This window comes from Carcharodon carcharias, chromosome 2 (assembly GCF_017639515.1).
Source record: "Carcharodon carcharias isolate sCarCar2 chromosome 2, sCarCar2.pri, whole genome shotgun sequence".
In the NCBI taxonomy this organism is placed as follows: domain Eukaryota; kingdom Metazoa; phylum Chordata; class Chondrichthyes; order Lamniformes; family Lamnidae; genus Carcharodon; species Carcharodon carcharias.
In genome coordinates this window covers 210,422,863-210,450,408 of record NC_054468.1, presented here as the reverse complement: position 1 = coordinate 210,450,408, position 27,546 = coordinate 210,422,863, and the positions used below count along the sequence as shown (strand labels likewise).

At 41.5% G+C, this 27,546-nt stretch overlaps 1 protein-coding gene across 14 annotated transcripts in view; it reads left to right on the top strand.

Annotated features, from left to right (window-relative positions):
* The window catches only part of LOC121275255 (NLR family CARD domain-containing protein 4-like), a 36,195-nt gene extending 8,649 nt beyond the window's left edge, over window positions 1-27,546 (top strand). For 6 of the 14 annotated variants that reach the window (XM_041182678.1, XM_041182682.1, XM_041182677.1 and 3 more), the window contains 8 exons: window positions 6,006-6,067; window positions 9,873-10,133; window positions 12,933-14,945; window positions 15,494-15,586; window positions 17,576-17,746; window positions 18,535-18,627; window positions 24,130-24,297; window positions 27,116-27,546. In XM_041182678.1, the coding sequence (XP_041038612.1) occupies window position 6,067; window positions 9,873-10,133; window positions 12,933-14,945; window positions 15,494-15,586; window positions 17,576-17,746; window positions 18,535-18,627; window positions 24,130-24,297; window positions 27,116-27,459 (3,144 nt within the window). In that variant the 5' untranslated portion in view covers window positions 6,006-6,066 and the 3' untranslated portion in view covers window positions 27,460-27,546. Of the gene's footprint in view, window positions 1-6,005; window positions 6,068-6,181; window positions 6,275-6,487; window positions 6,563-9,872; window positions 10,134-12,932; window positions 14,946-15,493; window positions 15,587-17,575; window positions 17,747-18,534; window positions 18,628-24,129; window positions 24,298-27,115 lie in introns of all 14 variants that reach the window. The other 8 variants (XM_041182691.1, XM_041182689.1, XM_041182688.1 and 5 more) reach the window with 4 other exon arrangements.

Genomic DNA, 27,546 nt, shown 5'->3' with positions numbered 1-27,546 from the left:
CACAATGTGAGACAACTGTTGGCTTTTTACTGGTTGGCTGACTTCCCCATGGTATCACTGATGGAGCCCACACTGCTGTAAGGGCCCTTTAATTTATGCAGCACCATATATTAGTGGAAAGGAGCTCAATGAAATCAGTGTTCAACTTGTCAGTGATTGTCAGTGCTGCACCATGTGTCCTTATAACCATTTCCGTTCCAGCTCCTGGAAAGCTTTCACTCTAAAACAGTCTAGTGGGCTAAAGGGGATAAATTATGTGGACAGATTACATAAACTTTCATTCCCTTGAGTAAAGAAGATTAAGTGATCCAATTGAGGCTTTAAGCTGATTAAAGGATTTGAAATGGGAGATGGAGAGAAACTATTTCCTGTGATGGCAGAGTCCAGAACTAGGACAACATAACCTTAAAATTTGACCTTGGCAATTGAAGGGTGATGTCAGAAAGCATTTCATCATCTAAAGGGTAATGAAAATCTGGAACTCCTTCCCCCACCACAAAAAAATTGAGGCTAGGTAAATTTCAGAACTGGGATTGATAGATTTTTGTTAGGCAAGGGTATTAAAGGAATGAAGGACAGACAGAAGGAGTTAAGATACAGATCATCCCTCTTCTAATTAAATGGCAGAACCGCCTCGAGGGTCTGAGTGACCCACTCCTGCATCTATGTTCTTAACCATAATTACAGGATCCTTTCTTTACATCTGACTGGCTGTTAGGCACCAAGTATACCCGCTGCAGGAGTTGATGATGACCCCTTATGCACTTTCCAAAGCACAATACTAGAGATAGCTACAGTAAGCCTAACTCTTGTATTTAATGGTGTATTTATTTTGAATATCTTGCTTAACCTGGATTGTGTACATCAAACGCACCTCTGCCCTTTTCCTCCAATATGTTACTCTAGTCACCACTTCCTGATTGTAGTACCCTGTTGCCACATTGATTGGAATCAGCTAACTGAACAGAGACCAAGAATTAAATATGGAGGCTTAATAGACTATCTTGCTAGACTATATGCAGGGTATCAGCAGGTTGTAGAAATCCGAGAAAAGTCATGGAGTTTGTTAAATGACTTTCCAGGCCTGGAAGGGTCCAGGTAATTTCCAAAAAAAAGCCCAAAGTTGTTGAAAATCCATGGAATTTTATAAAGACAGGGATGAGACTTTTCTCGCTTTGGACAGAATTCAAACCTTTTCCACTGTTTTTCCAACGTCCACTTCCCTTTCTCTGTAATTGTTTGCTTTGCATGTCCAGAATCCAGTATAGGTTTTGTTTTCCTGCCTGATCCTGCCCATTACCCCTACTGATTGGCTGCCAGAAGAAAAAATAGTAATCATTGGCTGAGTAGTCTGTCAATCAGGGATGGTCCACACACCCGATTGGCTGCTTTGGATATTGCCAGATCAACAGCAGTAATTGATCGAGTGGTACGTGTCAGATTCCCCAGTCCCTCCTTTCTTGCTTGCCTTGTGTAAGGAAAGGTGTGTTTGTTAGTGTCAGCTGCAGATTTCTGTTGTAGAGGCAGAGGACTTGGTGGGTGTTTTCTTTGAGAGCAGGAGCATGTTGAACATGGTAAAGTGGAGCAGGACAAGAACCTAGGTCCATTATACTGGGAAGGCCTGCCACTATCCAGTTAAGTGCCTGAGTGGCAGTTAGCTCAACAGGCCTTCCCTAAAAGAGACAACCCAAGGCTCTTACTGCCTCGCTAGCTGGCAGATGAGACCCCCTTCACCTCCATTAAATATCGGCCATTGTATCTCAACCAGTGAATTGCAAGGCCACACTATCAACATGTTGGCAGTTGCTTGTTAATGCAGGTCATGTTGATATTCATTATTATGACATGATCCTGAAGGAATTCCAGCAGCTAGTTGACAGCTGCAGAAGTTCAGTTTACGTCTTTCAGCAAGGACACAGACAGGTTGGTCCACACACCAGATTGGACATCTTCTACAATTAGTCGCTTAGCAGTACAGAATCTGAGTATTGCTGAAATAAGAGATATGCTGTTGAAGCTTTTTGTCTTGCACTCATTAGGACAGATTCACAAGAATACCAAATCTAAAGGGAACAACAATTTATACTGCATGTGAAGAGGATGCTGATTGGTTGGTGAAAGGACTCTGATTGGTAGAGGCATTGCCATGGAGGATGCACCAAGGAACAGTTAACTGCCAAACTTTTGTTTAAATTCAAACCAGGCAGATCAACTGATTGGTCAAGGCATTGCATGGGGAATGAACCAGGGAATGGTTACCTCCCAAGTTTTTATTTAGTTGAAAAAGGACAGGCTTATTCTGTTTGCAAAGGACAGGGCCCTGTGTGTAAATATATGTAGCTTCTAGCACACGTTAGTGAGCTATACTGTGAGCCCAACTGATGATCTTAAATTTATTGTGCTCAGAATTACACTGACAATCAGGATTACTTAGTAATTGCTGTCCAATCACAAAATCACATCTAATGTTGGACACTATGTTTTGAATTTTGCAAGCACAGGCTGGTTCAGTACGGTCAGTACTTTGCCTATTGCAAGCAGCCCAAAGGACTTGTTGCTTGATACGATCTGCAAGTTATTGGGACATAGGTCCTACATACCTGACATCACACCAGCACTGAAAATCGGATACCAGATTACTAACTTATGCAATAGGCAGAACACATTTTTTGCTTGACGCCAGCAGTTAGTGGCGAATGCCACTCATGTTGCTACCGCATTGCAGCAATGTGAAACAGACAGCTTCACCTGTTGCTCAAATTTTTGACACACCCTTCCCTTTCAGGGCTATTTGAGGTAGACTGGGCACTTTTCAAGACCGAAAGTGGTGGCATTAGGCCCTTTCGTGAGCTTGCATGATATACAACTAGCAATGATCTAATCAGGGTAGCCATTATCCCGTAGGATAGCTTTGATGTGCCCTATTTCAGCATCAAGCTAGTTCTGTGAACAAATGGCTTGGGCCTTATTTATGAGGTTGCCTATAAGGCCAATCTTATAACACATGGAGTAATAGGAATCCCAGTGCGCATATTGATCAGTGACGGTAGGCTTGCAGTAGATGGTAGTAGAGAACTCATTAGCAGACTTTTCAACTAGTACGTCAAGGAAAGGGACTTCATTTGACTGCTCAATTTCAAAGGTGAATTTGAGCGCAGGATAGAGCCCATTAAGGTGCGTAAGGAAATTCTTACATGCAGCTGCAGATTCAAATATAGCAAACATATCATCTACATATTGGAAATATGCAAGGAGAAGTTAGGTGTCATTCCATCATAGACGCGTTTCTTATTGAAACCAACAAATATCTTAGGGAAAGCTGAGCCTAGAGGGGATCCCATGGCATCACCATCAAGTTAGCGATACATGGGGCAGACTTTTGCCCTTGATGGGTGGGCGGGCCCCACCGGCTCGGCGGCGGGTGGGCAGCCGAATGCCGTCGCCGAAACGGGCCCCGCTGCCATTTTGAGTGGGCGGACCAATTAAGGCCTGCCCAGCAGGCTGTCCAATGGGAAGCGCTATGTGCTTCCTGTGCTGGGGGGGTGGAGGGATTCCCCAACTGTCAGAGTGCGCTCTTTCGCGCATGCGCACATCTCCCTGAGACCAAGTGCTGTCTCAGGGAGAGCGCTGAAAGTTTTATAAACTACAAAAATAGAAAAATACAAAAATTATTAACGTCCCCCTCATGTGACAATGTCACACGAGATGGGAGATGTTAATAAATATCACATAAACTTTATTAAAGTTTTTTTAAAGCTGACATGAAACCTCATCCCACCGGTGGATGAGGTTTCATGTTTTTTCAGAAGCCCGCTGGGGCTCCTGGCCTGCCCGCCAGCCTTAAGGTTGGACGGGCAGGGCCTTTAATTGGCTTAATTATCCTGTCAATGGCCTCAATTGGCCATTGACAGGTCGGTGGGCGGACAGCTGATTGCGCTGTCTGCCCATCTTTCTGAATATTTAAATGGGGCGGGATGATGTCGGGGCTTCCCCCCAATGTCAGCCCGCGTCGCAAGCAGGCCCCGCCCCCAGCTCGCCGATGGAAAAATTCTGCCCATGGTGTTGTTCAAACTGAACTTAATGGCACGAGTTGCTGAGTTCTTAAGTTTGATGAATACAGATTCAGACATTGACAGTGCGCCTGGATTGCCATGATATAATGAAGTGGTGCAAATGCCTGTGGTTTTCGTGAGTGTTACATTAGTGAATGAGCTAGCAATATCGAATGACCACATTAACACTTCATTGCTATCAATATATATGTCCTCTCTGGTCTTCGCAAAGATGATTCCGCGATTGGACAGCACTCGCTAAACAATCCTGATTGCGCTCGAAATTACACTGACAATCAATTTAAGATTATCAGTCGGGCTCACAGTGTGGCTCACTTACATATGCTAGAAGCTATATATATTCACACACAGGGCCCTCTCTTCCACAACAGAAAGAACATAGCCGTGTATTGCACCTTTTTCAACTAAACAAAAGCTTGGGGGATATACATTTCCTGGTTCATTTGCAGTGGCGATGTCTTGACCAGAGTCAGCCTATCTGGTTTGAATTTAAACAAAAGTTTGGCAGTTAACTGTCCAGTGGTGCATTCTCTATGGCAATGCCTCTCTCAGTCAGAATCCTTTTGCCAACCAATCGGCACCTTCTTCTCATGCAGTATAAATCATTGTTCCCTTTAGATTTAGTATTCTTGTGAATTTGTTCTGATGAGTGCAAGATGAAAAGCTTCAACTTCATGACTTTTTCAGCAATACCTTCGACTTTGCATTGGAAGGAGAGACAAATACAAGCATTTATGCCACATGGCCAGGCATCAGTGGAACAAGAATTCTCAGAGCACAAAGAGTTGGTCATAGAAAACCAAAAGGAGAGATTGCTTGTTTCAAGGAGACTTTTAAAAACCATATTAGAGATGTGGGAAGTGTCTGCAAAGTAGTAGTCATTAAAGACTCTTTAGCATCAACTGATAGTGCCAGACAGCGCTATGGAACCTACCTGGAAGAAGAAGTGGCCAAGAAATAAGAAACCCAGAGGAGAAAAAAGCAAGTTAGAGAGGGAAGTGCAAATTTGAAAATAAAAGGAAATCAAATCGAACTGAGACTGATGTCAAATTACAACAGCATGATGCAGTTGAAAAAGCAGAAGTTATGGAACACACCAGTGTCTTAACTCTGCATTGCATTTGCAAGCAGTGTGCCATGAGTTGAAATAAAAAAGTGAAATTTTGCAGAACATTGAGGTTGTGCAGAATGTGGAATAACTTAAGCAGCACTGAGCATGCAAAATGCACATAAAAGCTTTGCAGCTATTGAAAAGCAGATTGCTCATCTGTTCATAGAAATAAATCTGGACTGAATTTTAGATATGTTCTCAGGTTGTTTGCTTACTTTTGTTTTTTTCTTCTTTTAACAAGTAAATAGACTAGTGACCCCATGCGCACTTAGCATGGAACACAAATTCGATAAAACTAAAAAGTCTTATGAGAAATTGAGGTTATTAGGTACACAATGACACACAATACAACTTCCAATGCTTATGTAAAACTACAAATTCTATAGCTTGTGATGTATTTGAAAGAAGCAAATGGTCATGAAATATTTTAATTTGTTCATGGAGAAGTCATGGAATTTTATTTGATTAAAGGTGCTGGACCCCTGTAAATGGCCGTATAATATCTCCTATACTGGCTTAGTGTTAATTTTGTTTGATAGCTCTCCTGCAAAGCACCTTGGCCTATTTTACTACATTAAAGGCCCTATACACATAAATATAAAAGTTATTGTTGTTCTTGATGGTCATTATAGTTTAGCAGTGCATTTACCAACTAAGGAATTCGGGGAGCCTAGTGATGTTTGTTACTGAGAACTGTTAAGATCCTGAAACTCTGCCATTTTAATTCAAGATTGAAACTGATGATCATGTGCATTTGCTGGTTGGTTAAGAAAAAGTTACCTTGTGCTACTCTTAAATATGTTAATTGGCTTATATTTCAGGTACAACTCCTCTGTTATGGCTTCTTCAAATCATCAATAGTTCTTGTGACTAAGTGATACCAGTAAGTATCTATTTGCAAGACTGTTGGACTGATTTTAGCTCTTAGCTTGTGGGAAGCCCACGTTTTTAACTTAACCCACATTCTCCATGTGCTTATGGCACTTTATATCCACAGTGGCCTTCTCAGAGGACCTCAGAATTAGCAGACCATCTTTTGGTGTTGCCTGCTGTTAAAGACTCACTGTGGCCTGAAAGCAAAAACATTTAAGTGAGTTAAAAACAGAAAGGGCTGGAAAAACTCAACAGATCTGGCAGCATCTATGGAGAGAGAAACTGAGTTAACGTTACTAATCCACATGTCTATGTTAACTCTGTTTCAGTACCGAAGAAGAGTCATATTGGACTCGAAATGTTAACCGTTTGTCTCTCCACAAATGCTACCAGACCTAATGAGTTTTTCCAGCACTTGTTTTTATTTCAGATCTCCAGCATCCTCAGTATTTTGCTTTTACGTTAAGTGGATTGAAGTGTTTCTGAAGAAGTATGAAATAATCAGGTTAGTCCGGCATTCATGTGCCTTAGCAGAGTCACAGGAAATGCTGACCCAGCTTTCTTTACTAATAATTAATAAGAATTGCCTTACACATATTAATGCTCTCCATCGCATGCTCAAATTCACCCTTGAAATGAAGCAGCCTAATGAGCTCTTTCCTTGATGTGATTGTTGCTAATGGGTTCTCTACTACTGTCTACCACAAGCTTGCCTTCACTGGTCACCTTGGAATTCCTATAGCTCCATGCGCCATAAGATTGGCCTTATCAGCAATCTCGTAAATAGGGCCCGAGTCATTTGCTCAGCTTGCAAGCTTGATGCTGAAAAAGGGCGCATCAAAGCCATCCTGCAGGGTAATGGTTACCCTAATAAGGTCATTGCTCGCTGTGTTTCACACATACTCAGAATGGGCCTAATGCTGCCAATTTTGGACCTGAAAAGTGCCCAGTCTACCTCAAATTACTCTAGAAGGGTAAAGTATCTCAAAAATTTAAGCAAAATGTGAAGCAAGCCATTTCATGCTGTTACTATGCAGTACTAACAGGAGTGGTATATTCCACTAATAGGATGGTGCCATCAAGCCAAAAAGACATTCTGCTTACCACGCAAATGAATAATGTGGTATATGAATTTTAGTGCTGGTGAGATGCCAGGTATATAGACCATATGACTCACAGATTATATAAAACAGCATACCCCTTTGGCTGTTAGCAATAGGTAGGGTACTGACTGCTCTCAAGCAGCCTGTTTATGCAAAACTCAGGACCTAATGTCTAACATCAGATATGGTTCAGTGATTGGGCAGCACTTGCTGAACAACCCTGAGTATGATAAGAATTGCACTGACAACGAATTTTAGATTATCAGTCGGACTCACAATGTAGCTCACTTATGCTTGCTAGAAGCTACATAAATTCATACACAGGGCCCTGTGTTCTGCAAACAGGAAGTGCATGTCCAGACATAGTGCTTTTTTAAAAAATTAAACAAAAGCATGGGGGACAATAGCTCCCTGATGCATTCTCCTTCACAATGCCTCAACCAACCAGAGCTGACTGACTAACCAATCAACATCCTTTTCTTAAGCAGTATAAATTGTTGCTTCCTTTGATATTTGGCATTCTTGCATCTGTCCTGATGAGTGCAAGACAACAAGGTTCAACAGCATGTCTTTATTTTTTAGCAATACCCATGTTCTGTATGACCAAGCAACTATAAGAATTAATTTGTTCACTCTCAGATTGTAAGCATCATTGACAATTTATTACCCATCCCCAGTTGCCCTGAGAAGACCTGTTTCTTGGACGACTGCAGTCCACGTAGTGATAGTGCTCCCTTTGTAGCATGGTGCTACAAATAGTTTTCTTCTATGTAGCATTTTGATACATCTGAGTATCTTACTAGCCATTTCAGTGGGCAATTAAAAGTGGGACTGGAGTCACATATGGGCTAGGCCAGGTGTAAGAATGGCAGGTTAAAAAGCAAAATATTCTGGTTATTTGAAATCTGAAATAAAAAGAAAAAACCTGGAGACCCTCTGCAGCTTAGGCAGCACCTGTGGGGTGAGAAATAGAGCGAATAAGCCTGATTTTAACTCTGTGTAAGTGAATGAGTTTTGACTGGGTTAAAATTGGGTCCAATGTTTCTGACCTTATATCAGAACAGAAGTGATCAGAAGGTTGGCAAGTTTCCTTCCCTAAAGGAAATTTATGAACCAGTTGGGCTTTAACAATGATCCGACAGCCCTATGGTCACTTTTACTGATACTAGTTTTTTTTTAATTGCATGTTTTTTTTTAAATTGAGTTCAAGTTTCTCAAACTGTCATGTTGGGATTTGAACTCATGTCCTCTGAATTATTAGTCTAGAAATATGGATAGCTTGCTCAGTTACATAACAATATGCTAAGACAGCCCAAAGTAAAATATGTTCACGTCTGCTAATAGTATGCTGATGTGTGGTCTTAGGATCCCATTTGCCATTTTGGCTGCGAGAGTACCTCCCATGCAGTCTACCTGCCTGGAAAGCCACCATTGCTCCTTCCTCCCTTCCAAGCATTAAATAGGGACTTATATTGGTAAACCCATTGGCATCAGTAACTGTGCTGGATGCAAAAAAAACATAACAGTTGACATAAAGTTTCATGAGAACCAAAATGTCAGCAGAGAAGGTCTGGTGAAGCTAAGGCAGCAGAGCAGCAGTACCTCTAAGCAGTGCCTAGCCTATGTCCTTTCTTCCAAATATTTTCCACATGGTGGATGCCCATTTAACATCTGGTACACCATGACATCACCACAATAAATTAATATTTAAATGAAGTGCCTGGCTATTTGAGCCTTGTGTTTCCAATGTTGCCGATCCCAGCCTCCCAGTTTGACACATGGAGCCAAGAGGGTAGAGTTCCAGCAAAATTATCTTCTGTCCTTTATTCACCCTTGGCTGCTCAAAGTGTACTAATAGAATAAGCAGCCAGGTATGGAAAATCTACACAGCAGCATGGGCCCCATAAACAGCTGATAATTTTCCCACCCCATACAGCATGTTAATTTTTAACAGGAAAAGGCCGTTGGGCCTAAAATAACATGTATCTTGCTTGGCAGATTAACCCTATCTACCTGCCTTCTGACCACATCACTTTCTTCAGAAGCACAATGGGCCAATTTTCACTGTTATGCTTGCTGTAAACAGGGTGGTAACAATCTCAAAATGAGGTTGGTACCCTTACCACCTCAACATTCCAAAGATGTGGCTGGCACATTAAGAAAGGGGCCTAACTCTGGCTGCCTAAAGTGCCTGCTGGCTTTAGACACTAAACGCCTCTGAATATGTTCGTTAATAGGGGTCCTAGGATCCTAATGCCTTTTGGATAGTGTACCTCCTATGTAGCTGATTTATCTGGCATCCTTTCATTAAGATTCATTCATCCCTCCCCTCTCACACTTTAGAAAGAGGAATTTTGATGGGGCATTTCGACAATGTAAGCTTTTTTTAAGGTCTTAAGTGGTTGATTCCTTATAAAAGCAAACTGCTATCATGCTTCTGGCAGCTCTTTGAAAGCCACCCATCTAGTCCCTCTTATGGAATGCTAGTGACAACAGCGGGCTTAAATCTATATAAAATGTTCACAATGAACATAATATTCAGCCTGACAAAAGCAGTTCATAGCCGTTTCTAAAAGAACATACTGAATATATCAAGCTTCATTTGTCTATGATAGTTACCAATGATACATTGCTCCTCCTATAAATAAATGCATCATCCATTTATCTGGAATCCTTTCTAACTTCATGCTATCCCTGTCAATCATTTTTCAGTGGATTTCATTCGAGAACGTCGTTCTGAACTAGTTCAGCGAATGGGAAGACAGATAATCAACCAGGTGGTTGATGAACTTTACAGTAAAGGTGTTCTGAACGTTGAAGAGAAAGATTTGATTCTAGGAACACAGCTGTCTCAGGAGAAAGCTAGGTTGATTCTTGGTTACATTGAGAACAAGGGGACAGCTGCGTGCAAACTCTTTTTGGACTACCTCAAGTGCTACGACCAATATCTCTTTGAGGACCTAAAATGGACAAGTGAGCAAGAACATGTTTTTCACATAAAATTGAGAACATAATCTTTCTGAAGTTCGAGCTCTAGCAATTTTATATCTATTGGCATTTTAGTTTCCTACCAATTATTTTCTCTGTTTATATATTCCATTTTTCCCTAGCCCCTCAAATCACAGTCATTTTTGTCAGTATTTTTAGTTTTTTTGTTTTTTTTTCCTTCCTGTGGCTGATTTGACTACTGACAAGAACCATTCTCACCCCTACTCCCATCACTTCAACTACAATGAACTCAGCTGGGGTCTCTTTTTTCCCATTCCAATAAGCATCCTCCGATTAGCAGAAAGCTCTATCTTATAATAAAATTTATCATAAAATTCCTGTCCAAATAATCTGCTGGATTTTTACCTTTGGCTTGCTGCTGTTTCTAATTCCTACCATGAAGCAGCATGAGCACTGTGAGAACTCAGCAGGAACAACAGTGACTGAATATCACTATAACAAGTGTTGTGCTTAATTGTTACTGGAGGCTTCTGTGCCACTTTGAAGCATCTTGACTAATGGCTTCCAGTAAAGTTGTCTCACTGACCATTCATTTCACTTTGCCTGATACTGGATATACTGTTCAATCATAATCACATCAGCCAGCCTCAGATTAGTTTTCCAATTTAGATTTTTCAGATGTCTTCAATCTTCAACTCCACTGGTATCTTTCTGGATTACCATTCCAATGTTATCTTCTGGATTGTGACCTGACAGCACACTCTTAGACTCTGATTATCTAAATTTTATTTATTTGTCTGTCCTATAGACTCTACTTCTTCTTACTCCCTGGCAGGAAGGTGAAAACAAAATCCCAATAAATTTTACCTCTCCACATCTTATTGCATTTATTTCCCTTCTCTGATAATATTGTTTTTGATTTTTTAAAATTTTCTGCAGTGTCCTAGTTTAACTTGTTTGATCGTGTTTCACTTGCAGGAGGTAGGAGGCTAAGAGGGGAGTTGAGGAGAAATTTTTCACCTAGAGGGTGGTGGGAGTCTGGAACTCACTGCTTGAAAGGGTGGTTGAGTCAGAAGCTGTTGTAACATTTAAGAAGCATTTAGATATTAACTTGCATTGCCATAGCCTCCAAGGCTATGGGCCAAGCGCTGGAAAATGGGAAGCGTTGTCAGATCTTTGTTGACTGACGCAGACACGATGGGCCGAATGGCCTCCTCGTGTGCTGTAAACGTCTATGAGTCTATGCAAAAACCGACTGTCACCTTCCACCTAAGATCACCCAACTCTGTAATTTCCTCCCCCCTTGTCTCACCATACTCCTTCCCTGTTCAGTCTCTGTTTTTTCTCTGCCTCTCTTAACCCCACTTGGCCTAATTTTCTACCCCATTTCTCTGTTTCCTTAGAAGCAGGTTACTGTGCCCCTCTCCATTACCCCTTCAAAATATCTACTTCCTGGTTTATGATTTCTTAACTGTAATCTTACTGTGGAAGGATGTGTCAACACCCTAGGCCTTACATATCGATGGAAATTCTTTGCCCTCATAGGCCGCCCCAACTCTGTTTCCTTGTTTTGCTACATCTGTCACTCATTGTCATCACTGGAGCATCTGAAATTCCACCTTGATCTAATCCCTAACTTTTCCGCCTCTAAATCCACATTTGAACATCCTATTTTCTTATAGATCTACCCACATCTACTTTAAAAATATCCTTATCTAACATCTGCCTAAGCACTGTTATTTTTCTGACTGAAATGTCCTCTCTCATGCCCATGCTCAGTCACTGCAGTGAGTAACTCCTGATTTCAGTGATGTCAGCCTTTCATACAGCTTTGGAAACTTTTTTGTCCTCTTCGTTTTCCATAATCTCATTATCACAAAGGACCTCATGACCTTTGAGATCTCAGGAAACGTTTTGTCTCCCTTTTTTCATACATCCACAAAGACCAAACTTATTCTTCTCACACCTTCTTATTTCTTCTACATGCTTATCTTTCCTTACTTTGATCTTGTCCATAACTGTTTTGCATCAGCTTTTAATACCCTCAGCCTCACTAAATTTCAGTTCCTCTCTCATCCCCGTTACTTGCTCAGTACAACTAGCTCTGTTATATACTGTTCGTTTTTCATAGTGTTGCAATCTTAGCTTGACTCTGAGCTGAACTGTTGACCCCACACCTTCCCCTTCACAAAGACTGCCTACGTGCTGCTCTGTAATAAATCCATGCCCATCTTTCCTGCCTCTCCACAGCACTGAAAGGGCCATAATCAAAGTCACAAATTACATCTGTGATGCATCATCCATCATCCTTCTTAACATGTCTGCAGCCTTTGGCATGGTTGACTGCACCACCCTCCTATGATGCCGTTCCTCCATTGTCCAGGGGGTAGGGACTCCCCTTACCTGTTTCGACTTTTACCTCTCAAGTGGTAGCCAGAAAATCTCCTGCAATGGCTTCTCTTTCTGCCCTGACACCATTTACAGACATGTGATCCTTCCTGCCTAGCCATCCATTTTGTGGAAAATCAGCACTGCCAAATTCAAGCCTTTTCCTAATGTCCATCTGACAGGATGAATTACTCTGTGTGGTGATTATACAAATGCATTCATCCAGACTTGTTTCATCAGTATTTCTAGCAAAAATAGGAATACGATCTTTTCAACTATGTTGCAACCGTTGAAAGAATCAACTTTTTGAATGTATGCACAATGTCAATACATATAAAAACCAGGGTAATTCCTTCTTTATTATGGTATAATGTGCTCCAATTACTTGCAAACTAAGTGAAACTTTAATTCATCTTTTCCATTTTGTCTATGAAGGTAAAAAAGCCAGCATTGAAAAGTACACAGAGAAGGACATTGAAATGATTGCTGAGGATTTAAGAAACCTTTATCTATCTTCAGCTTTTCAAAAGTTCCATCCTCTTGGTGAGGAAATAGACATCATTTTCGACCTAGAAACCACATTTTCTGATGCTGTGTTCTGGAAAAAAAATATAAACAACCGAACAATAGACCAACTAATGTTCCAGGACCTTCTGGATGAACTAAGGAACCTCACAGTGATTGAAGGTGAAGCCGGCAAAGGTAAAACAACTCTTCTGAAGAGGATTGCATCTCTCTGGGCTTCAGGGAAACACCCCTCACTGAATCGTTTTAAATTGGTTTTCTTTGTTAGTCTCAGGAATATGCAGAAGGGACTGTATGAAAGCATCTGTGAACAGTTACTTAGGGAACCATACAGCCTGGATAGTTTGACATTCATGAAAATCATAGAGATCCTAGAACGCAATGTGCTCTTTTGTTTGGATGGTTTTGATGAATTTAAGTCCCAAGATTACCCTGAGACTGCCAGGCTCTTCACAAAGAATGCCCAGTACAAGCACACAGTAGTTTTAACAACACGATCTGAGACCCTGAGCCAGGTTCGAGGCTACGCCGATCTCCTAGTGAAAATAGGAGACCTAACTTACAATGGTGCAAAAATGCTGATTGAAAATGTATTAGAGGAATCCTTGGCCAAGAGTTTGTTGACCCAACTTGACCAATCGAGCACTATGAAGGAGATGATGAAGACTCCACTCTTTGTAGTGATCGCATGCGCCATTCAAATGGGAGATGATGACTTCATTCCAAAGACACAAACAGCATTGTTCCATACCTTGCACAAGCTAATGATCAATAAAAGTCACTACAAAACCAGAGACTTGCCAGAAGAATATATCATTGAGAGCATAAGACGTTGTGGAGACCTGGCTTTGGATGGAATCTTTAAGTCCAAGTTTGATTTTAATATCGAAGACTTGTCATCTCAGAAAGAGGAAAGGCTGCTGTTGGCTGCAGGCCTCCTGAATAAATATGCTGCCCAAAGACTTAAGCCAGTTTACAGATTCTTTCACAAATCCTTTCAGGAGTACACAGCAGGCAGGAGATTACATGAATTGGTGACATCTAGCTCAGTGACAGAGATTTCCAAAGGGCAGATGTACTTACAGAAAATAAATACTATTTCAGACATCACCTTCAAATACCAGAATCTACTTCTGTATACGTGTGGATCATCTAAAGATGCCGCAGCTGAAGTAATCAAGCACATTGTGGGTGTTAAGGACTATGGAACACTTTTGCAGTTTCTAGATGAGAACGAGGAGAGTGTGAATGTAGAAACTCAGATGCAAAGTTCTGAGGAAGTGGAGAAACTTAAACTTCTAAACATGAACACTCTTGTTGAACGTGGCCTGACCTTTGTCTATGAAAGCCGTTCCCAATCTGCTCTAGCTGCAGAGTTTGCGATCTTTCTTCAGGGAAAAGAACTCCACATCAATTCCCATTATATACCAGATTACCTCTTCTACTTCGTTGAACATTTGCCCTCTTGTTTAAGAGCTTTAGGTCTCATTAAACTTGCGTTTTCTGGAAACTCCTTTTCTTCAAATGGAAATGGAATTAAAAAACCTGAGAGTGAAAATCAAATGCAGTCTGTAACTCAGGCCCGAATACCTGAGCCTGCCATTAAACTTTTCTATGAAACACCCTGGAATCAGACTTTTAACACATTGCAAATCACATTGAGAGATTTTCCAGACTTGAAGCCAAAGGAGATCAAGTGCATTGGGAAAATCTGTTGCTCTGCTTTGTCTTTAATACTACATATAAGCAAGAGTGCAGGAATCACAGGAAAGCTCCATAAAATTCTGAATACCTGTGCACGGAACGTGCAGGACCTGGTTATTGAATCCACACTATTAACTGAGGAAGATGAACAACAGATAGTAAAGATGTACCAGTTAAAGACCTTGCACATCAATGATCTCCAAACAGAACAAAGAGATGGTAAGTCAACGAGCAGCTCATTGTTGCGCCGGTCTTCTTCCCCTCCTGAAGATGCTAACATATGCATGGGTATAGTTCCATGGGTGCTGGCAACTCTGCTTCCTTTGCATTTGACTATTCTTCATTTGTGAACTTAGCTCAGTTGAGCATTCAACCATGGGACATCCTCCCCAATATCCACTTAAGAGCATTTTGCAGCAGAGGTCTGATAGCAATTAGGACCAGGTGTAGGATATAATCAGCAACAGGAATCGGGATGATTTTCTTCCCTTTAATAACTGCAGAAAATATAGAAGCATCTATTATGTAAATTATAATATGACATTATAAGTACCATTATAATGTAACTGGCAGAAAGGGGCAACTGTAATTAATGGAACATTTATAATATTGATCTTATTCCTATGATCTTTGATATTAAGTCTTAACTGTTGCAAATTAGAAGAGATTTGAGTGTAATAAAGGAATCAGATAAAGTAGCAGCAGAGCACAGAAGTACTGAAAATTGCAAATATTCCTGATTCTTTTCTTCCTACTTTCTCTTTCAGGAGGATTTATTGATGGGATACATTGCTTGAAAAGCATTGAAAAGCTGGTACTAGAAAATGTGAAAATGAATGACATTGATGTTAAAAAAATAGGTACTGCCACATGTGCTTAATCAAAACTGTTCTGAGAGATTCAACGGATTATCTTGAGGTTATCCTGTCCACTAGTTTTTGTGACTTGTTCAAACCAAAACTCTATTGGGCACAAAGGTGATGGCTTCAAAGGATTAGTCAACTATGGTCCAGTTTTGCATGCAGTAGACATTACAGTAACTGATAACAAATACTGTACCATTCAACATTTCAAAGGGCGACAATCTTGAATCATCTTATTTATCTCTGAAGCAGTCACCATTCATGTACATAGCTGGTTTCAGACTGTTTCAGAATGAGGCAAGGAATCAAGAATGATGATGTTTGTCAATATATTAATTATTGACTGAAATCTTAGTTGATACACGAGAACAGGTTAAAGCTGTGTTGGTTCCACTCAGTCAAACAGAAACATTCAATGGTCAAATAATGTCTGCAGTTCCTTCCTGCATAAAACTCATTGGTGATTTAATGGATGTTTCAGAATGATGTAATAATGCATCATTTTCATGGAATAATTGTAACAATGTCTGTTGTATCTATTATACAAGTAGCAAACTGCAAAGTTATTTTCTAGATATCAGAATGCAGCAGCCAACTCATACTGTAGCTGAACTACTCTGCCTCCACTGAGGCTCTGTCAGTAGATGCTCGGCGTTAAAAAAGAAATGTGTCAGCTGTAGGATAACATTACACCCCAAAAGCCAAGGTACAAACTTCCGTTCCACCCTTGAGTCAGAGGTACATTTAAATTGCACGTGGGTGAATGAAGTAAACACACACTTTGAGGTTTTTAGTTTTCAAGGACATTTCTAGTTTTCTCTGAAATTTGAAGTGTTGCTTTGTATGCACATATCAAAATATAATGGAGTTTTGCTTGAAGTCAGAGAACCATTGTGTAGATCAAATGTAAGAAAGCAAGGCCACTGAAAAGAGTATTCAGCCCGTCCAGCTTACTGGCACTACAGACTACATATTGTCTGCTCTATCATGGATTAACCCCATCCATTTAAGCCTTTTGAGATAAAGTGTTCTCTGTTCCTAAACATGAAGTTAAAGTCTAGAATATCTCAACATTTCCATTCTTCAGCCTTCTGCTGGAGTTTCATAGATAAAATTTTCTCCCTGTCCCAGCAACGAGGTGCCAGAATGTAATTTTAACTTTTAAGTGATAGGGTAAAATGGGCAACATCAGGTCAGTCACTCATTATACCAACAGCCTGATTTTCCTTTGTAATGATATTCGGTTGCATTTTTGGCAGTCGATCTGATGTCACCCATTTGATACAATCGTTAAAAGTTAAAGTTACCCAGCCATTTGTGTCCCATGGAACATTTGATCTGTTCAACTTATCTATCCCATCATAATAACTTAGCTTTTATAAGGCTGATGTTAACCCATTCCGCCTGACAGAAACTGGGTTGGAGGGGTGGGCAGGATGCATTTAAAATCACTGATGGGCCTTATCACAGGTTCCTAACTTAACCTGCTTACCAAGCAAGCAAGAGACACACCCAGCCGAAGCCAGCGGGTCCTTTTATTTTGAATATGCAGATTGGGCTCCAATAGTATTATCTGGGCTTGACTGTAATTTTAACTGGTGGGTGAAGCCATTCTTTCTGTCTCCAGCAACAATGTCCTGCCACCCAACAAGTCAAAATCAACTGCAAAAAAATGAGATCCAGGAGTTGAAATCTCCCACACTCTGCATAGTGGCAAGGTCGGATTGGTTTGTCATTGGTCTCGGCCCATACCTGCATTACTTGCACGCATGTGAAAATTGAGGCTTATAAGTTAGACAGAAATGCTGAATGTGCCTTATTCTCATTAGGCCTTGAACAATAATACCAGTGGAAATCAATTTGAAAAATTAGTGGCCATGTTGAATTATGGGCAGTTTTTATTGTTGTCTAATGTGTGCTGGAACTGAAGTGTTGATGCTTCTTAACTCATTTTGCATTTCCTTTTTTTTTAAAAAACCAAACAAGCTGAAAGCCTTAAGAAATTCAGCAATATCTCCGTGTTCCATCTATCCCAGCTGACAGGTCTTGGCAATGGAATTGAGCAACTTGTCAAAGAATTAAGCAGTGGCATCTGCAGCCTCCAAGAAATTAAACTGGCCAGCTGCTGTGTGACAGGAAGAGCTGTCATAACACTTGGTATGTCGTTTTTTATTCTTTGCTGGGATGTGGGCATCGCTGGGAAGCCCAGCATTTATTGTTAATCCCTAATTGCCTTTTAACTGAATGATTTGCTAGGCCTTTTCTGAGAGCAGTTAAGAGTCAATCACATTGCTATGGGTCTGGAGCTACACGTAGGCCAGACCAGGCAAGGATAGCAAATTTCCTTCCCTAAAGGACAATAGCGAACAAGATGGGTTTTTACGACAATCAGTGATAGTTTCATGATCACCATTATTGAGACTAATTCCAGAGTTTTTTATTAATTGATTTTAAATTTCACCAGCTGCCGTGGTGGTGTTTGAACCCATGTTCACAGAACATTAACCTGGATCTCCAGGTTAATAGTCCAGTGGCGTTACCACTACCACCATTTCCCCTTTTATCGTGTTTCTTATCCTATTTCTGTTAATATTTGAATATTCACATTCAAGCAGTAAGTCCCATAGGCACCTTCAAGGCAGACTGGCTTGGAGGAGTTGCTGTGGCTTTCACTCCAATTTTATCTTTTCATTTCCTCCTCCCTTCCTTGGATTGGCAATTCCTGCTGGGTAAAGCAGCATTCTCACTGCCTATACCATTCTTAACGTATTAACTTGGGAAGTCAAGGGCAGACTTTTCTCTGGATTTACGCTGGCCTAATTCCAGTAGTTGATGCAGTGAAATTGGGCAGAGAACTGTTTAGCCAACAACCTGCAATATAAATTGCCCTTCTTTTGAAGAAGATATTCTGTTTCACTTATTGCATCATCTCTTTTTATTCACAGCTCAAAATCTCCACAATTTGCAAGGGTTGAAAGTTCTTGACCTATCAGGAAATAACCTAGGAGAGGAAGCAATCGATGCAGTCAGTCAACTTGGTAAGCAAAACAATTAATTCATCACATTTTCATGTTAAGTGGCTTATCTCCTGTGGCATTGCCTACAGATTAGTCTGAGATTAAGGAATGTTTTATAAATTGAGGTGGATCTATATTTAGTATGGCTTTTGATTCTTTAAAGCCCATACTCAGGTTCTCCAAATGGGGAAGTGGTTGAAATAGGTTCATATTGAGGTCAGTTTGAGGCTTATTACAGTATCATAGAATAGCACAGCACAGAAGGAGACTATTCGGCCCATTGAGCCTGTGTTGACTCTTTTAAAAGCACAAGAAATAGGAGCAGGATAGCCTGTCAAGCCTGTCATTCAATACGTCTTGACTGATCTTGGGCCTCAACTTCATTTTCCTGCTTGCTCTCCATATCCCTTAATTCCCTGAGAGACCTAAAATCTATCTATCTCAGCCTTAAATGTATTCAACAATGGAGCATCCACAACCCCCTGGGGTAGAGAAGTTCAAAGATTCACACTGCTTTTGAGTGGTCATTTTTCTTGATCTCAGTCCTAAATGATAGGCCCCTTATCCTGAGACTGTGCCCCTGTGTTTTAGACTCCCCAGCTAGTGGAATAGTGGAGAGATAGTGGAAACTATCTGTCAGCATCTACCCTATCACACCCATTCAGAATTTTGTAGGATTCAATGAGATTGCCTCTCATTCTTCTAAACTCCAGAGAAAATAGACCTAATTTGCTCAGCCTCTCATCATAGGGCAGCCCTCTCATCCCAGGGACCAACTTAGTGAACATTCACTGTATTGTCTTCAATGCAAGTACATCCTTTATTAAATGTGGAGACAAAAACTGCACACAGTATTCCAGATATTCTCAGCAAAATCCTGTACAACTGTAGCAAGACTCCTGTATTCTTGTTCTGCAATCCACTTGCAGTAAAGGCCATCATGCCATTTGCCTTCCTAATTGCTTGCTGCACCTGCATGCTAACTTTCTGCATTCCTTGTACAAGCACATCCAAGCCTCTTTGAATATCAACACTTACAAATTTCAAACCCTTTAAAAAATATTCTGCTTTTCTATTCTTATGACCAAAGTAAGTAACTTCACACTTGCCGACATCATAATCCATCTGCCATCATGTTGCCTATTCATTTTACCTGTCTGTATATATCTTTGCAGCCTCTCTGTGTCCTCCCCACAGCTTACCTTTCCACCTAGCTTTGTATCATCAGCAGACTTAGATACATTACTCTCTGTCTCTTCATCTAAGTCATCAATATAGATTGTAAATGGCTGAGATCCCAGCACTGATCTTTGCAGACTCCACTATTCACTGCCTGCCACCTTGAAAAAGCCCTGTTAATGCACGTGTTCAGCTTTCTTTTTCTTTCGTAAAACCATGTTGACTTGTTGACTTGGGGGAGGCAGTGGTGCAATGGTATTGTCATTGGACTAATAATTCAGAGACCATGGCAGATGATGGAATTTGATTCCAATAAAAATCTGGAACTAAAAGTCTAATGAAGACCGTGAAAGTAAAAACCCACCTGGTTCACCAGGGAAGGAAATCTGTCATGCTTACCTGGTCTGGCCTACATGTGACTCCAGACCCACAGTAATGTGGTTGACTCTTCAGTCTGCCCTCTGAAATGGCCTGGAAAGCCAGTCAGTTGTATCAAACTGCTATGAAGCCTATAAGGAATGAAACTCGATGGATCACTTGGCATCAATATGAGCAATGTTGACGACTCCCAGCGAAACTCCCTCCTGAATGTGCCACCACCTCTGTCCTGCCAGACAATGGCAAACTCAGCCCTATCGACCCTGCAAAGTCCTCCTTACTAGGGGGGCTTGTGTCAAAATTGGGGGAGCTGTCCCTCAGACTAGTCAAGCCTGACGTGGTCATACTCACAGAATTGTACCTAACAGACAATTTCCCAGACATTATCCCTGCGTGTGTCCTGTCCCGCTGGCAGGACAGAGGTGGTGGCACATTCAGGAGGGAGTTTCGCTGGGAGTCGTCAACATCGATTCCGGACTCCATGAAGTATCATGACATCAGGCCAAAGTTGGGCTTATTACCACCTCTATCTCCCCAACCTCCCCTCCCAACCTCAGTTGATGAATCTGTACTCCTCCACGGTGGAGAAAGCATTGAGGGTGCTTCCTGAAGTGCCACTGAGGTGATAAAGGTGCAGAATATATTCTGAGTGGGGGACTTCAATGTCCATCATCAAAATAGGCACTACTGCTGGCCGAGTCCTAAAGGACATAGCTGCTAGACCATGTTTGCAGCAGGTGGTGAGGGAACCAACGAGAAGAAAAAACATACTTGACCACATCCTCACCAACCTGCCTGCCAGATGCATCCATGACAGCATCGGTAGGACTGACCACCACACAGTCCTTGTGGAGATGAAGTTCCATCTTCACATTGAGGATACTCTCCATCGTGTTGTGTGGCACTACTACCACTGTGCTAAATGGGATAGATTTCAAACAGATCTAGCAACTCAAGACTGGGCATCCATAAAGTGCTGTGAGCCATCAGCAGCAGCAGAAATGTATTCAACCACAATCTGTAACCTCATGGTCTAGCATATCCCCCATTTCACCATTACCACCAAGTGAGGGGATCAATCTTGGCTCAAAGAAGAGTACAGGAGGGCATTCCAGGAGCACCACCAGGCATACCTAAAAATTAGGTGTCAACCTAGTGAAGCTACAACTCAGGACTACTTGCATGCTCAACAGTGTAAGCAGCCAGTGATAGACAGACTTAAGCAATCCCATGACCAACGGATCAGATCTAAGCTCCACAGTCCTGCACATCCAGGCGTGAATGGTGGTGGACAATAAAACAACTCACTGGAGGAGCAGGCTCCACATATATCGCCATCCTCAATCATGGGGGCACCCAGTACATCAATGCAAAAAATAAGGCTGAAGCAATTGCAAGAATGTTCATCCAGAATGTTCGTCCACCGAATGGATGATCCATCTTGTTCTCCTCCAGAGGTCCCCAACATCAGAGATGCCAGTCTTTAGCTGATTCAATTCACTCCTCTTGATATCAAGAAATGGCTGAAGGCACTGGATACTGCAAAGGCTATGGGCCCTGACAATACTCCAGCAATAGTACTGAAGACATCCAGAACTTACGGGGCCCCTAGCAAAGTTATTCCAAAACAGCTACAACACTGGCATCTACCCAGCAATGTGGAAAATTGCCCGGGTATGTCCTGTACATAAAAAGCAGGACAAATTGAAGCCAACCAATTATCACCCCATCAGTCTACTCTCGATCACCAGTAAAGTGCGGGAAGGGGTCATCAACAGCGCAATCAAGCGGCACTTGCTTAGCGATAACCTGCTTATTGATACTCAGGGTTCCGCCAGGGCCACCTAGCTCCTGACCTTATTAAATCCTTGGTTTAAACATGGACAAAAGAGCTGAACTCCAGAGGTGAGGTGAGAGTGACTGCCATTGACATCAAGGCAGCATTTGACCGAGTGTGGCATTAAGGAGCCCGAGCAAAACTGGAGTCTTACCTAGCACAAAGAAAGATGTTGTGATTGTTGGAGGTCAATCATCTCAGTTCCAGGACATCACTGCAGGAGTTCCTTAGGGTAGTGTCCTTGGCCCAACCGTGTTCAGCTGCTTCATCAATGACCTCCTTTCCATTATAAGATCAGAAGTGTGGATGTTCGCTGATGATTGCACAACGTTCAGCACCATTCATGACTCCTTAGTTACTGAAGCAGTCCATGTCCAAATGCAGCAAGACCTGGACAATATCCAGGAATGGGCTGACAAGTGGCAAGTAACATTAGCACCACACATGTGCCAGGCAATGACCATCTCCAATGAGAGGATCTCACCTTTGCCATTGACATTCAATGGCATGACCATCAATGAATCCTCCACTCTCAACATCTTGGGGGATACCATTGACCAGAAACTGAGTTGGACTAGCCATATAAATACTGTGACTACAAGAGCAGGTCAGTGGCTAGGAATCCTGCGGCAAGTAACTCACCTCCTAGCTCCCCAAAGCCAGCCCTCCTCTACATGGTACAAGTCAGGAGTGTGATGGAATACTCTCCACTTGCCTGGATGAGTGCAGCTCCAACAACCTTCCAGAAGCTCGATACCACCCAGGACAAAGCAGCCTGCTTTATTGGCACCCTATCCATAAACATTCACTCCCTTCACTACTGACGCACAGTAGCAACAATGCGTACCACCTACAAGATGCACTGCAGGAACTCACCACATCTCCTTAGACAGCACCTTCCAAACCCTTGACCGCCACCATCTAGAAAGACAAAGGCAGCAGATAGATGGGAACACCACCACCTGGAAGTTCCCATCCAAGCCATTCACCATCCTGACTTGGGAATATATCACCGTTCCTTCACTGTCACTGGGTCAAAATCCTGGAACTCCCTCCCTAACAGCACTATGGGTGTATCTACGTCACATGGACTGCAGCGGTTCAAGAAGGCAGCTCACCACCAGCTTCTCAAGGGTAACTAGGGATGGGCAGTAAATGCTGGTGTAGCCAGTGACACTCAGATCCCATGAATGAATTAAAAAAATTATACTCTGCTTTTCTAAGTGCATTGATAAGACTTCCTTAACAATAGATTCCAGTGTTTTCCCTACAACTGATGTCTAACTGGCCTGTAGTTCAGTTTTCTCTCTCCCTCCTTTCCTATAAAGTTGTGCAATATTTGCCAACTTCCAATATAGTCGGACCATTTCTAAATTTAAGGAAATTTTGACATCGGAGGACATCCACTATCTCTGCAGCTATCTCTTTTAGAACCCTAGGGTGTAGGCCATTTGGTCCCAGGAATTTGCCAGGTCTTACTCCCTTAATTTTCTCCAATACTTTTTCTCTGCTGATATTAATTCCCTTAATTTCCTCATTCTTTTTAGTCCCTAGGTTACCATCTATTTTTGGTATGAAACATGTCTTCTACTGTGAGGACAGATACAAAATATTTGTTCAATGCCTCTGCCATTTCCTCATTCTCCTGTCTCCCTACTTCTAAAGCGCCAGCATTTACTTTAGCCACTGTCTTAATTTTTACACATTTATGGAAACTACTACAATCTGCTTTTATACTTCTGGCTATTTTACTCTCTTAAACTATTTTTTTCCCTTTTTAGCAACTTTTTGCTGGCCCTTTGCTAGTTTCAGAAAAGCAATCCAGTTAGTCCCCCTTCCCACTCTTGCGCCATATCATTGCTGAGTGAAATTTCTGTAGATTGAGAGCTGCCAGTAAATCTCTGGCTCCTGTCATTGGAAGGAGAGACCATGTCTGGAAAGCAAGCAGGAAGTCAGTAGATTTCTCCCTTTCTTTCTCTTTCTCCTTATACTTTTGAGGTGCCATAGTTTAATAGTTTGAGGTGTGATGCCTAAAATATGGTGGATACATGTAAAGCTTTTCTAGACAGGATACTTGTATTAGATAGGAAATTTGTAACCAAATCTTAGCTATTTTTTTCTTCCTACAGTTGATCAACTAACTGTTGCCTCAAGTTTAAAGGTGCTGATGTTGCCTTTTGGGCAAAATGTCAACAGTTGCCTTGAAAAACTGCTAATCCAACTGAAAAGTCTAACAAATGTGACAAAGTTAGGGCTGCAGAAATGGAGGCTGAACGACCTAGACCTTGACTCACTGGGTAAGTTAAATGCACAGGGCCCAAGTTTCCCATGATAGACTTTCAAAGTTTAAAGTGCTATGTGTCGTGAATCAGTATCAAAAGATAATCTTCAAGAAAGAATTGAAAGAATTGCTATAGCCACTGTTAACTAAAATATGTGGAATGAAGTTAATTAACACACATGTCAAAATATACTCCAATTCGTTAATAATTGGAACATGTTTCAGTGTTGATATAAAGAAAGGAGGAAAGGCTTGCATTTATACGGCGCTTTTCATGACCACCAGACATTCCCAAAGTGCTTTACAGCCAATGAAGTTCTTTTGAAGTATAATCACAATTGGAATGTAGAAACACAGCAGTCTATTTGTTTTCAGCAAGCTTGCACAAATAGCAATGTGATAATGATCAGATAATCTGTTTTTGGCCATGTAGATTGTGGGATAAATATTTGACAGGTTATCTGGGATAATCACCTTACTCTTTATTGTATTCAATGTTTAAAGAGTTTGTAACTTGTGTCTGTTAACATTGTGAGATTCCTCACAAATAGGGTGATAATTTGAGTGTGGGATGGGTAAGAAACTTGCTAAAGGAGTTGTATTGAGTTGGAGAAATTGGTGAGTGGTATTCCCCAGAAATCAGTGCTGTAAACTTTCCTGTTTCTAATTTACATTGACAATTTGAATTCTGAAGCAACTGGACAATTTGGTTAAGTTTTCAGTTGATACCAAGCTAGGAAAAGCAGCTGAATATGATGAGCTAAATTGGAAACTTCAAAATGAGTTAATTAATTTTTGACTAATTACTTTCTTGTCCAGTGGCGTACCACAGGGATCTGTGCTGGGTCCCCTAGTATTCATCATTTATATAACCAACATAGATGACTATGTGGAGGGCAGGATTAGTAAATTTACGGATGACACAAAGATTGGCTGAGTGGTTAACATTGAGGTTGAGTGCCTTGGGCTACAGGAAGATATTAGCTTGGCCTAAATAGCCAAGTGGTTATGGTACTGGGTTTGTAACCCCAAGATCAAGAGTTCAAATCTCACAATGGCAAACTATGAAACAATGTAACTTCATCTGAAACAGATGGAAACGGGTTTGTACTCGAAAGAGTTACAGGAAGATATCGACAGGATGATCAAATGGGCAGATAAGTGGCAGATGGAATTTAACCCTGAAAACTGTGAGGTGATACACTTTGGAAGAAGTGATTTGACAAGGAAGGATTCAACGAACGGCATGACACTAGGAAGTTCTGAGGAACAAAAGGGACCTTGGTGTCTGTGTCCATAGATCTCTGAAGGCGGAGAGGCATGTTAGTGGGGTGGTGAAAAAAGCATATGGGACACTTGCCTTTATCAATCAAGGCATAGATTACAAAAGTAGGGAGGTCATGTTGGAGTTGTATAGAACCTTGGTCATTATAGGAAGGATGTGATTGCACTGGAGGGGATGCAGAGGAGATTCACCAGGATGTTGCCTGGGATGAAACATTTAAGCTATGAAGAGAGGTTGGATAGACTTGAGTTGTTTTCGTTGGAGCATAGAAGACTGAGGGGTGACCTGATCGAGGTGTACAAGATTATGAGGGGCATATTCAGGGTGGATAGGGAGCAGCTGTTCCCCTTAGTTGAAGGGTCAGTCACGAGGGGACATAAGTTCAAGGTGAGGGGCAGGAGGTTTAGGGGGGCATGTGAGGAACAACTTTTTTACCCAGAGGGTGGTGACGGTCTGGAATGCACTGCCTGGGAGGGTGGTGGAGGCAGGTTGCCTCACATCCTTTAAAAAGTACCTGGATGAGCACTTGGCACGTCATAACATTCAAGGCTATGGGCCAAGTGCTGGTAAATGGGATTAAGTAGGTAGATCAGGTGTTTCTCACATGTTGGTGCAGACTCGATGGGCCAAAAGGCCTCAGCTGCATTGTATGATTCTGTGAAGCACCTTGGAATGCTTTTCTGCAACAACAGTTATATATCACCATTAACAGTGAAATGCCCGAAGCGTTTCACAAGAATATTATCAAACAAAATTTGACACTAATAGCGGGGGATGGTGGCGTAGTGGTAATGTCACTGGACTAGTAATCCAGGCAAATGCTCTGGGGTTTCAAATGCAAACATGACTGCTGGTGGAACTTAAATTCAATTAATAATAATAATAAAAAAAACCTGCAATTAAAAGCTAGTCGCAGTAATATTAACTGTAGCAATCATCATTGTTGTAAAAACCCATCTAGTTCACTAATGCCCTTTAGGGGAGGAAGTCTACCCTCCTTCCCTAGTCTGGCCTACATGTGAGTCCAGACTCAGAGCAATGTGGTTGACTCTTAATTGCCCTCTGAAATGGCCTAGCAAGCTACTCAGTTCAGCAGCAATTAAGGATGGGCGACAACAAAGGCATCGCATGAAAGAGTGAAGAGAGAAAAGCCACATAATAGGTGTTAGGGCAGATAACCAAAAGCTTGCTCCAAGAGGTAGGCTGTAAGGAGTGTCTTAAGGGAGATGGAGAGGTTTGGGGAATGAATTTCAGAGCTTAGTGCTTTGGAAGTTCAGGACTCGGCCGCCAATGGTGAATCAATTAAAATTGGGGATGTGCAAGAGGCTAGAATTGGAGAAATCTCAGAGGGTTGTAGACTGGTGGTGGTTGGGGGGGGGGGGGGGGGGGGGGGGGGGACGACCATGGAGGGCTTTGAGAACAAGGAGAATTTTAAAATGGAGGCGTTGTTGAACCAGGAGCCAATGTAAGTTAGTAATTTTTAGTTTGCTTTCAAATGACTAGCAGACTTTCAATTCTACCTGCTAATTGTTGAATTTCTGTTCCTCAGCTTCCTTGGCAATCAGTGGGCATCTGGAAAACCTTCAGTGTTTAGATCTGGCAGAGAATTCTGTGACCACAAAAGGCTGGATAGCATTTTTTGGAGCCCTGAGAAAAATTGAAACAGGCGGCCTTTTCAAGTTGACATCATTAGATTTTAGCAGCCAGATGGAATTATATCCCGAAGCATTCATGGTGAAAGAATTTGTTCAGTGGATTGTAAAGCTCCATTTCATTCACGAGGTTGTACTGATCAATTGGATGTTTGATGAAAATGACCTGAATATGATTAAGAACGCAAAAACAACTCAGAAAAGGGAATTTCAGATAAGGCTGAGAGAAACATACAAGTGACAAATGATCAGCAAGAGGATTTGAAGCAGCTATCAATTTTGTTCCATTTTAAAAGTATTTTATTATAAAAAAACAATTTTTCACTAA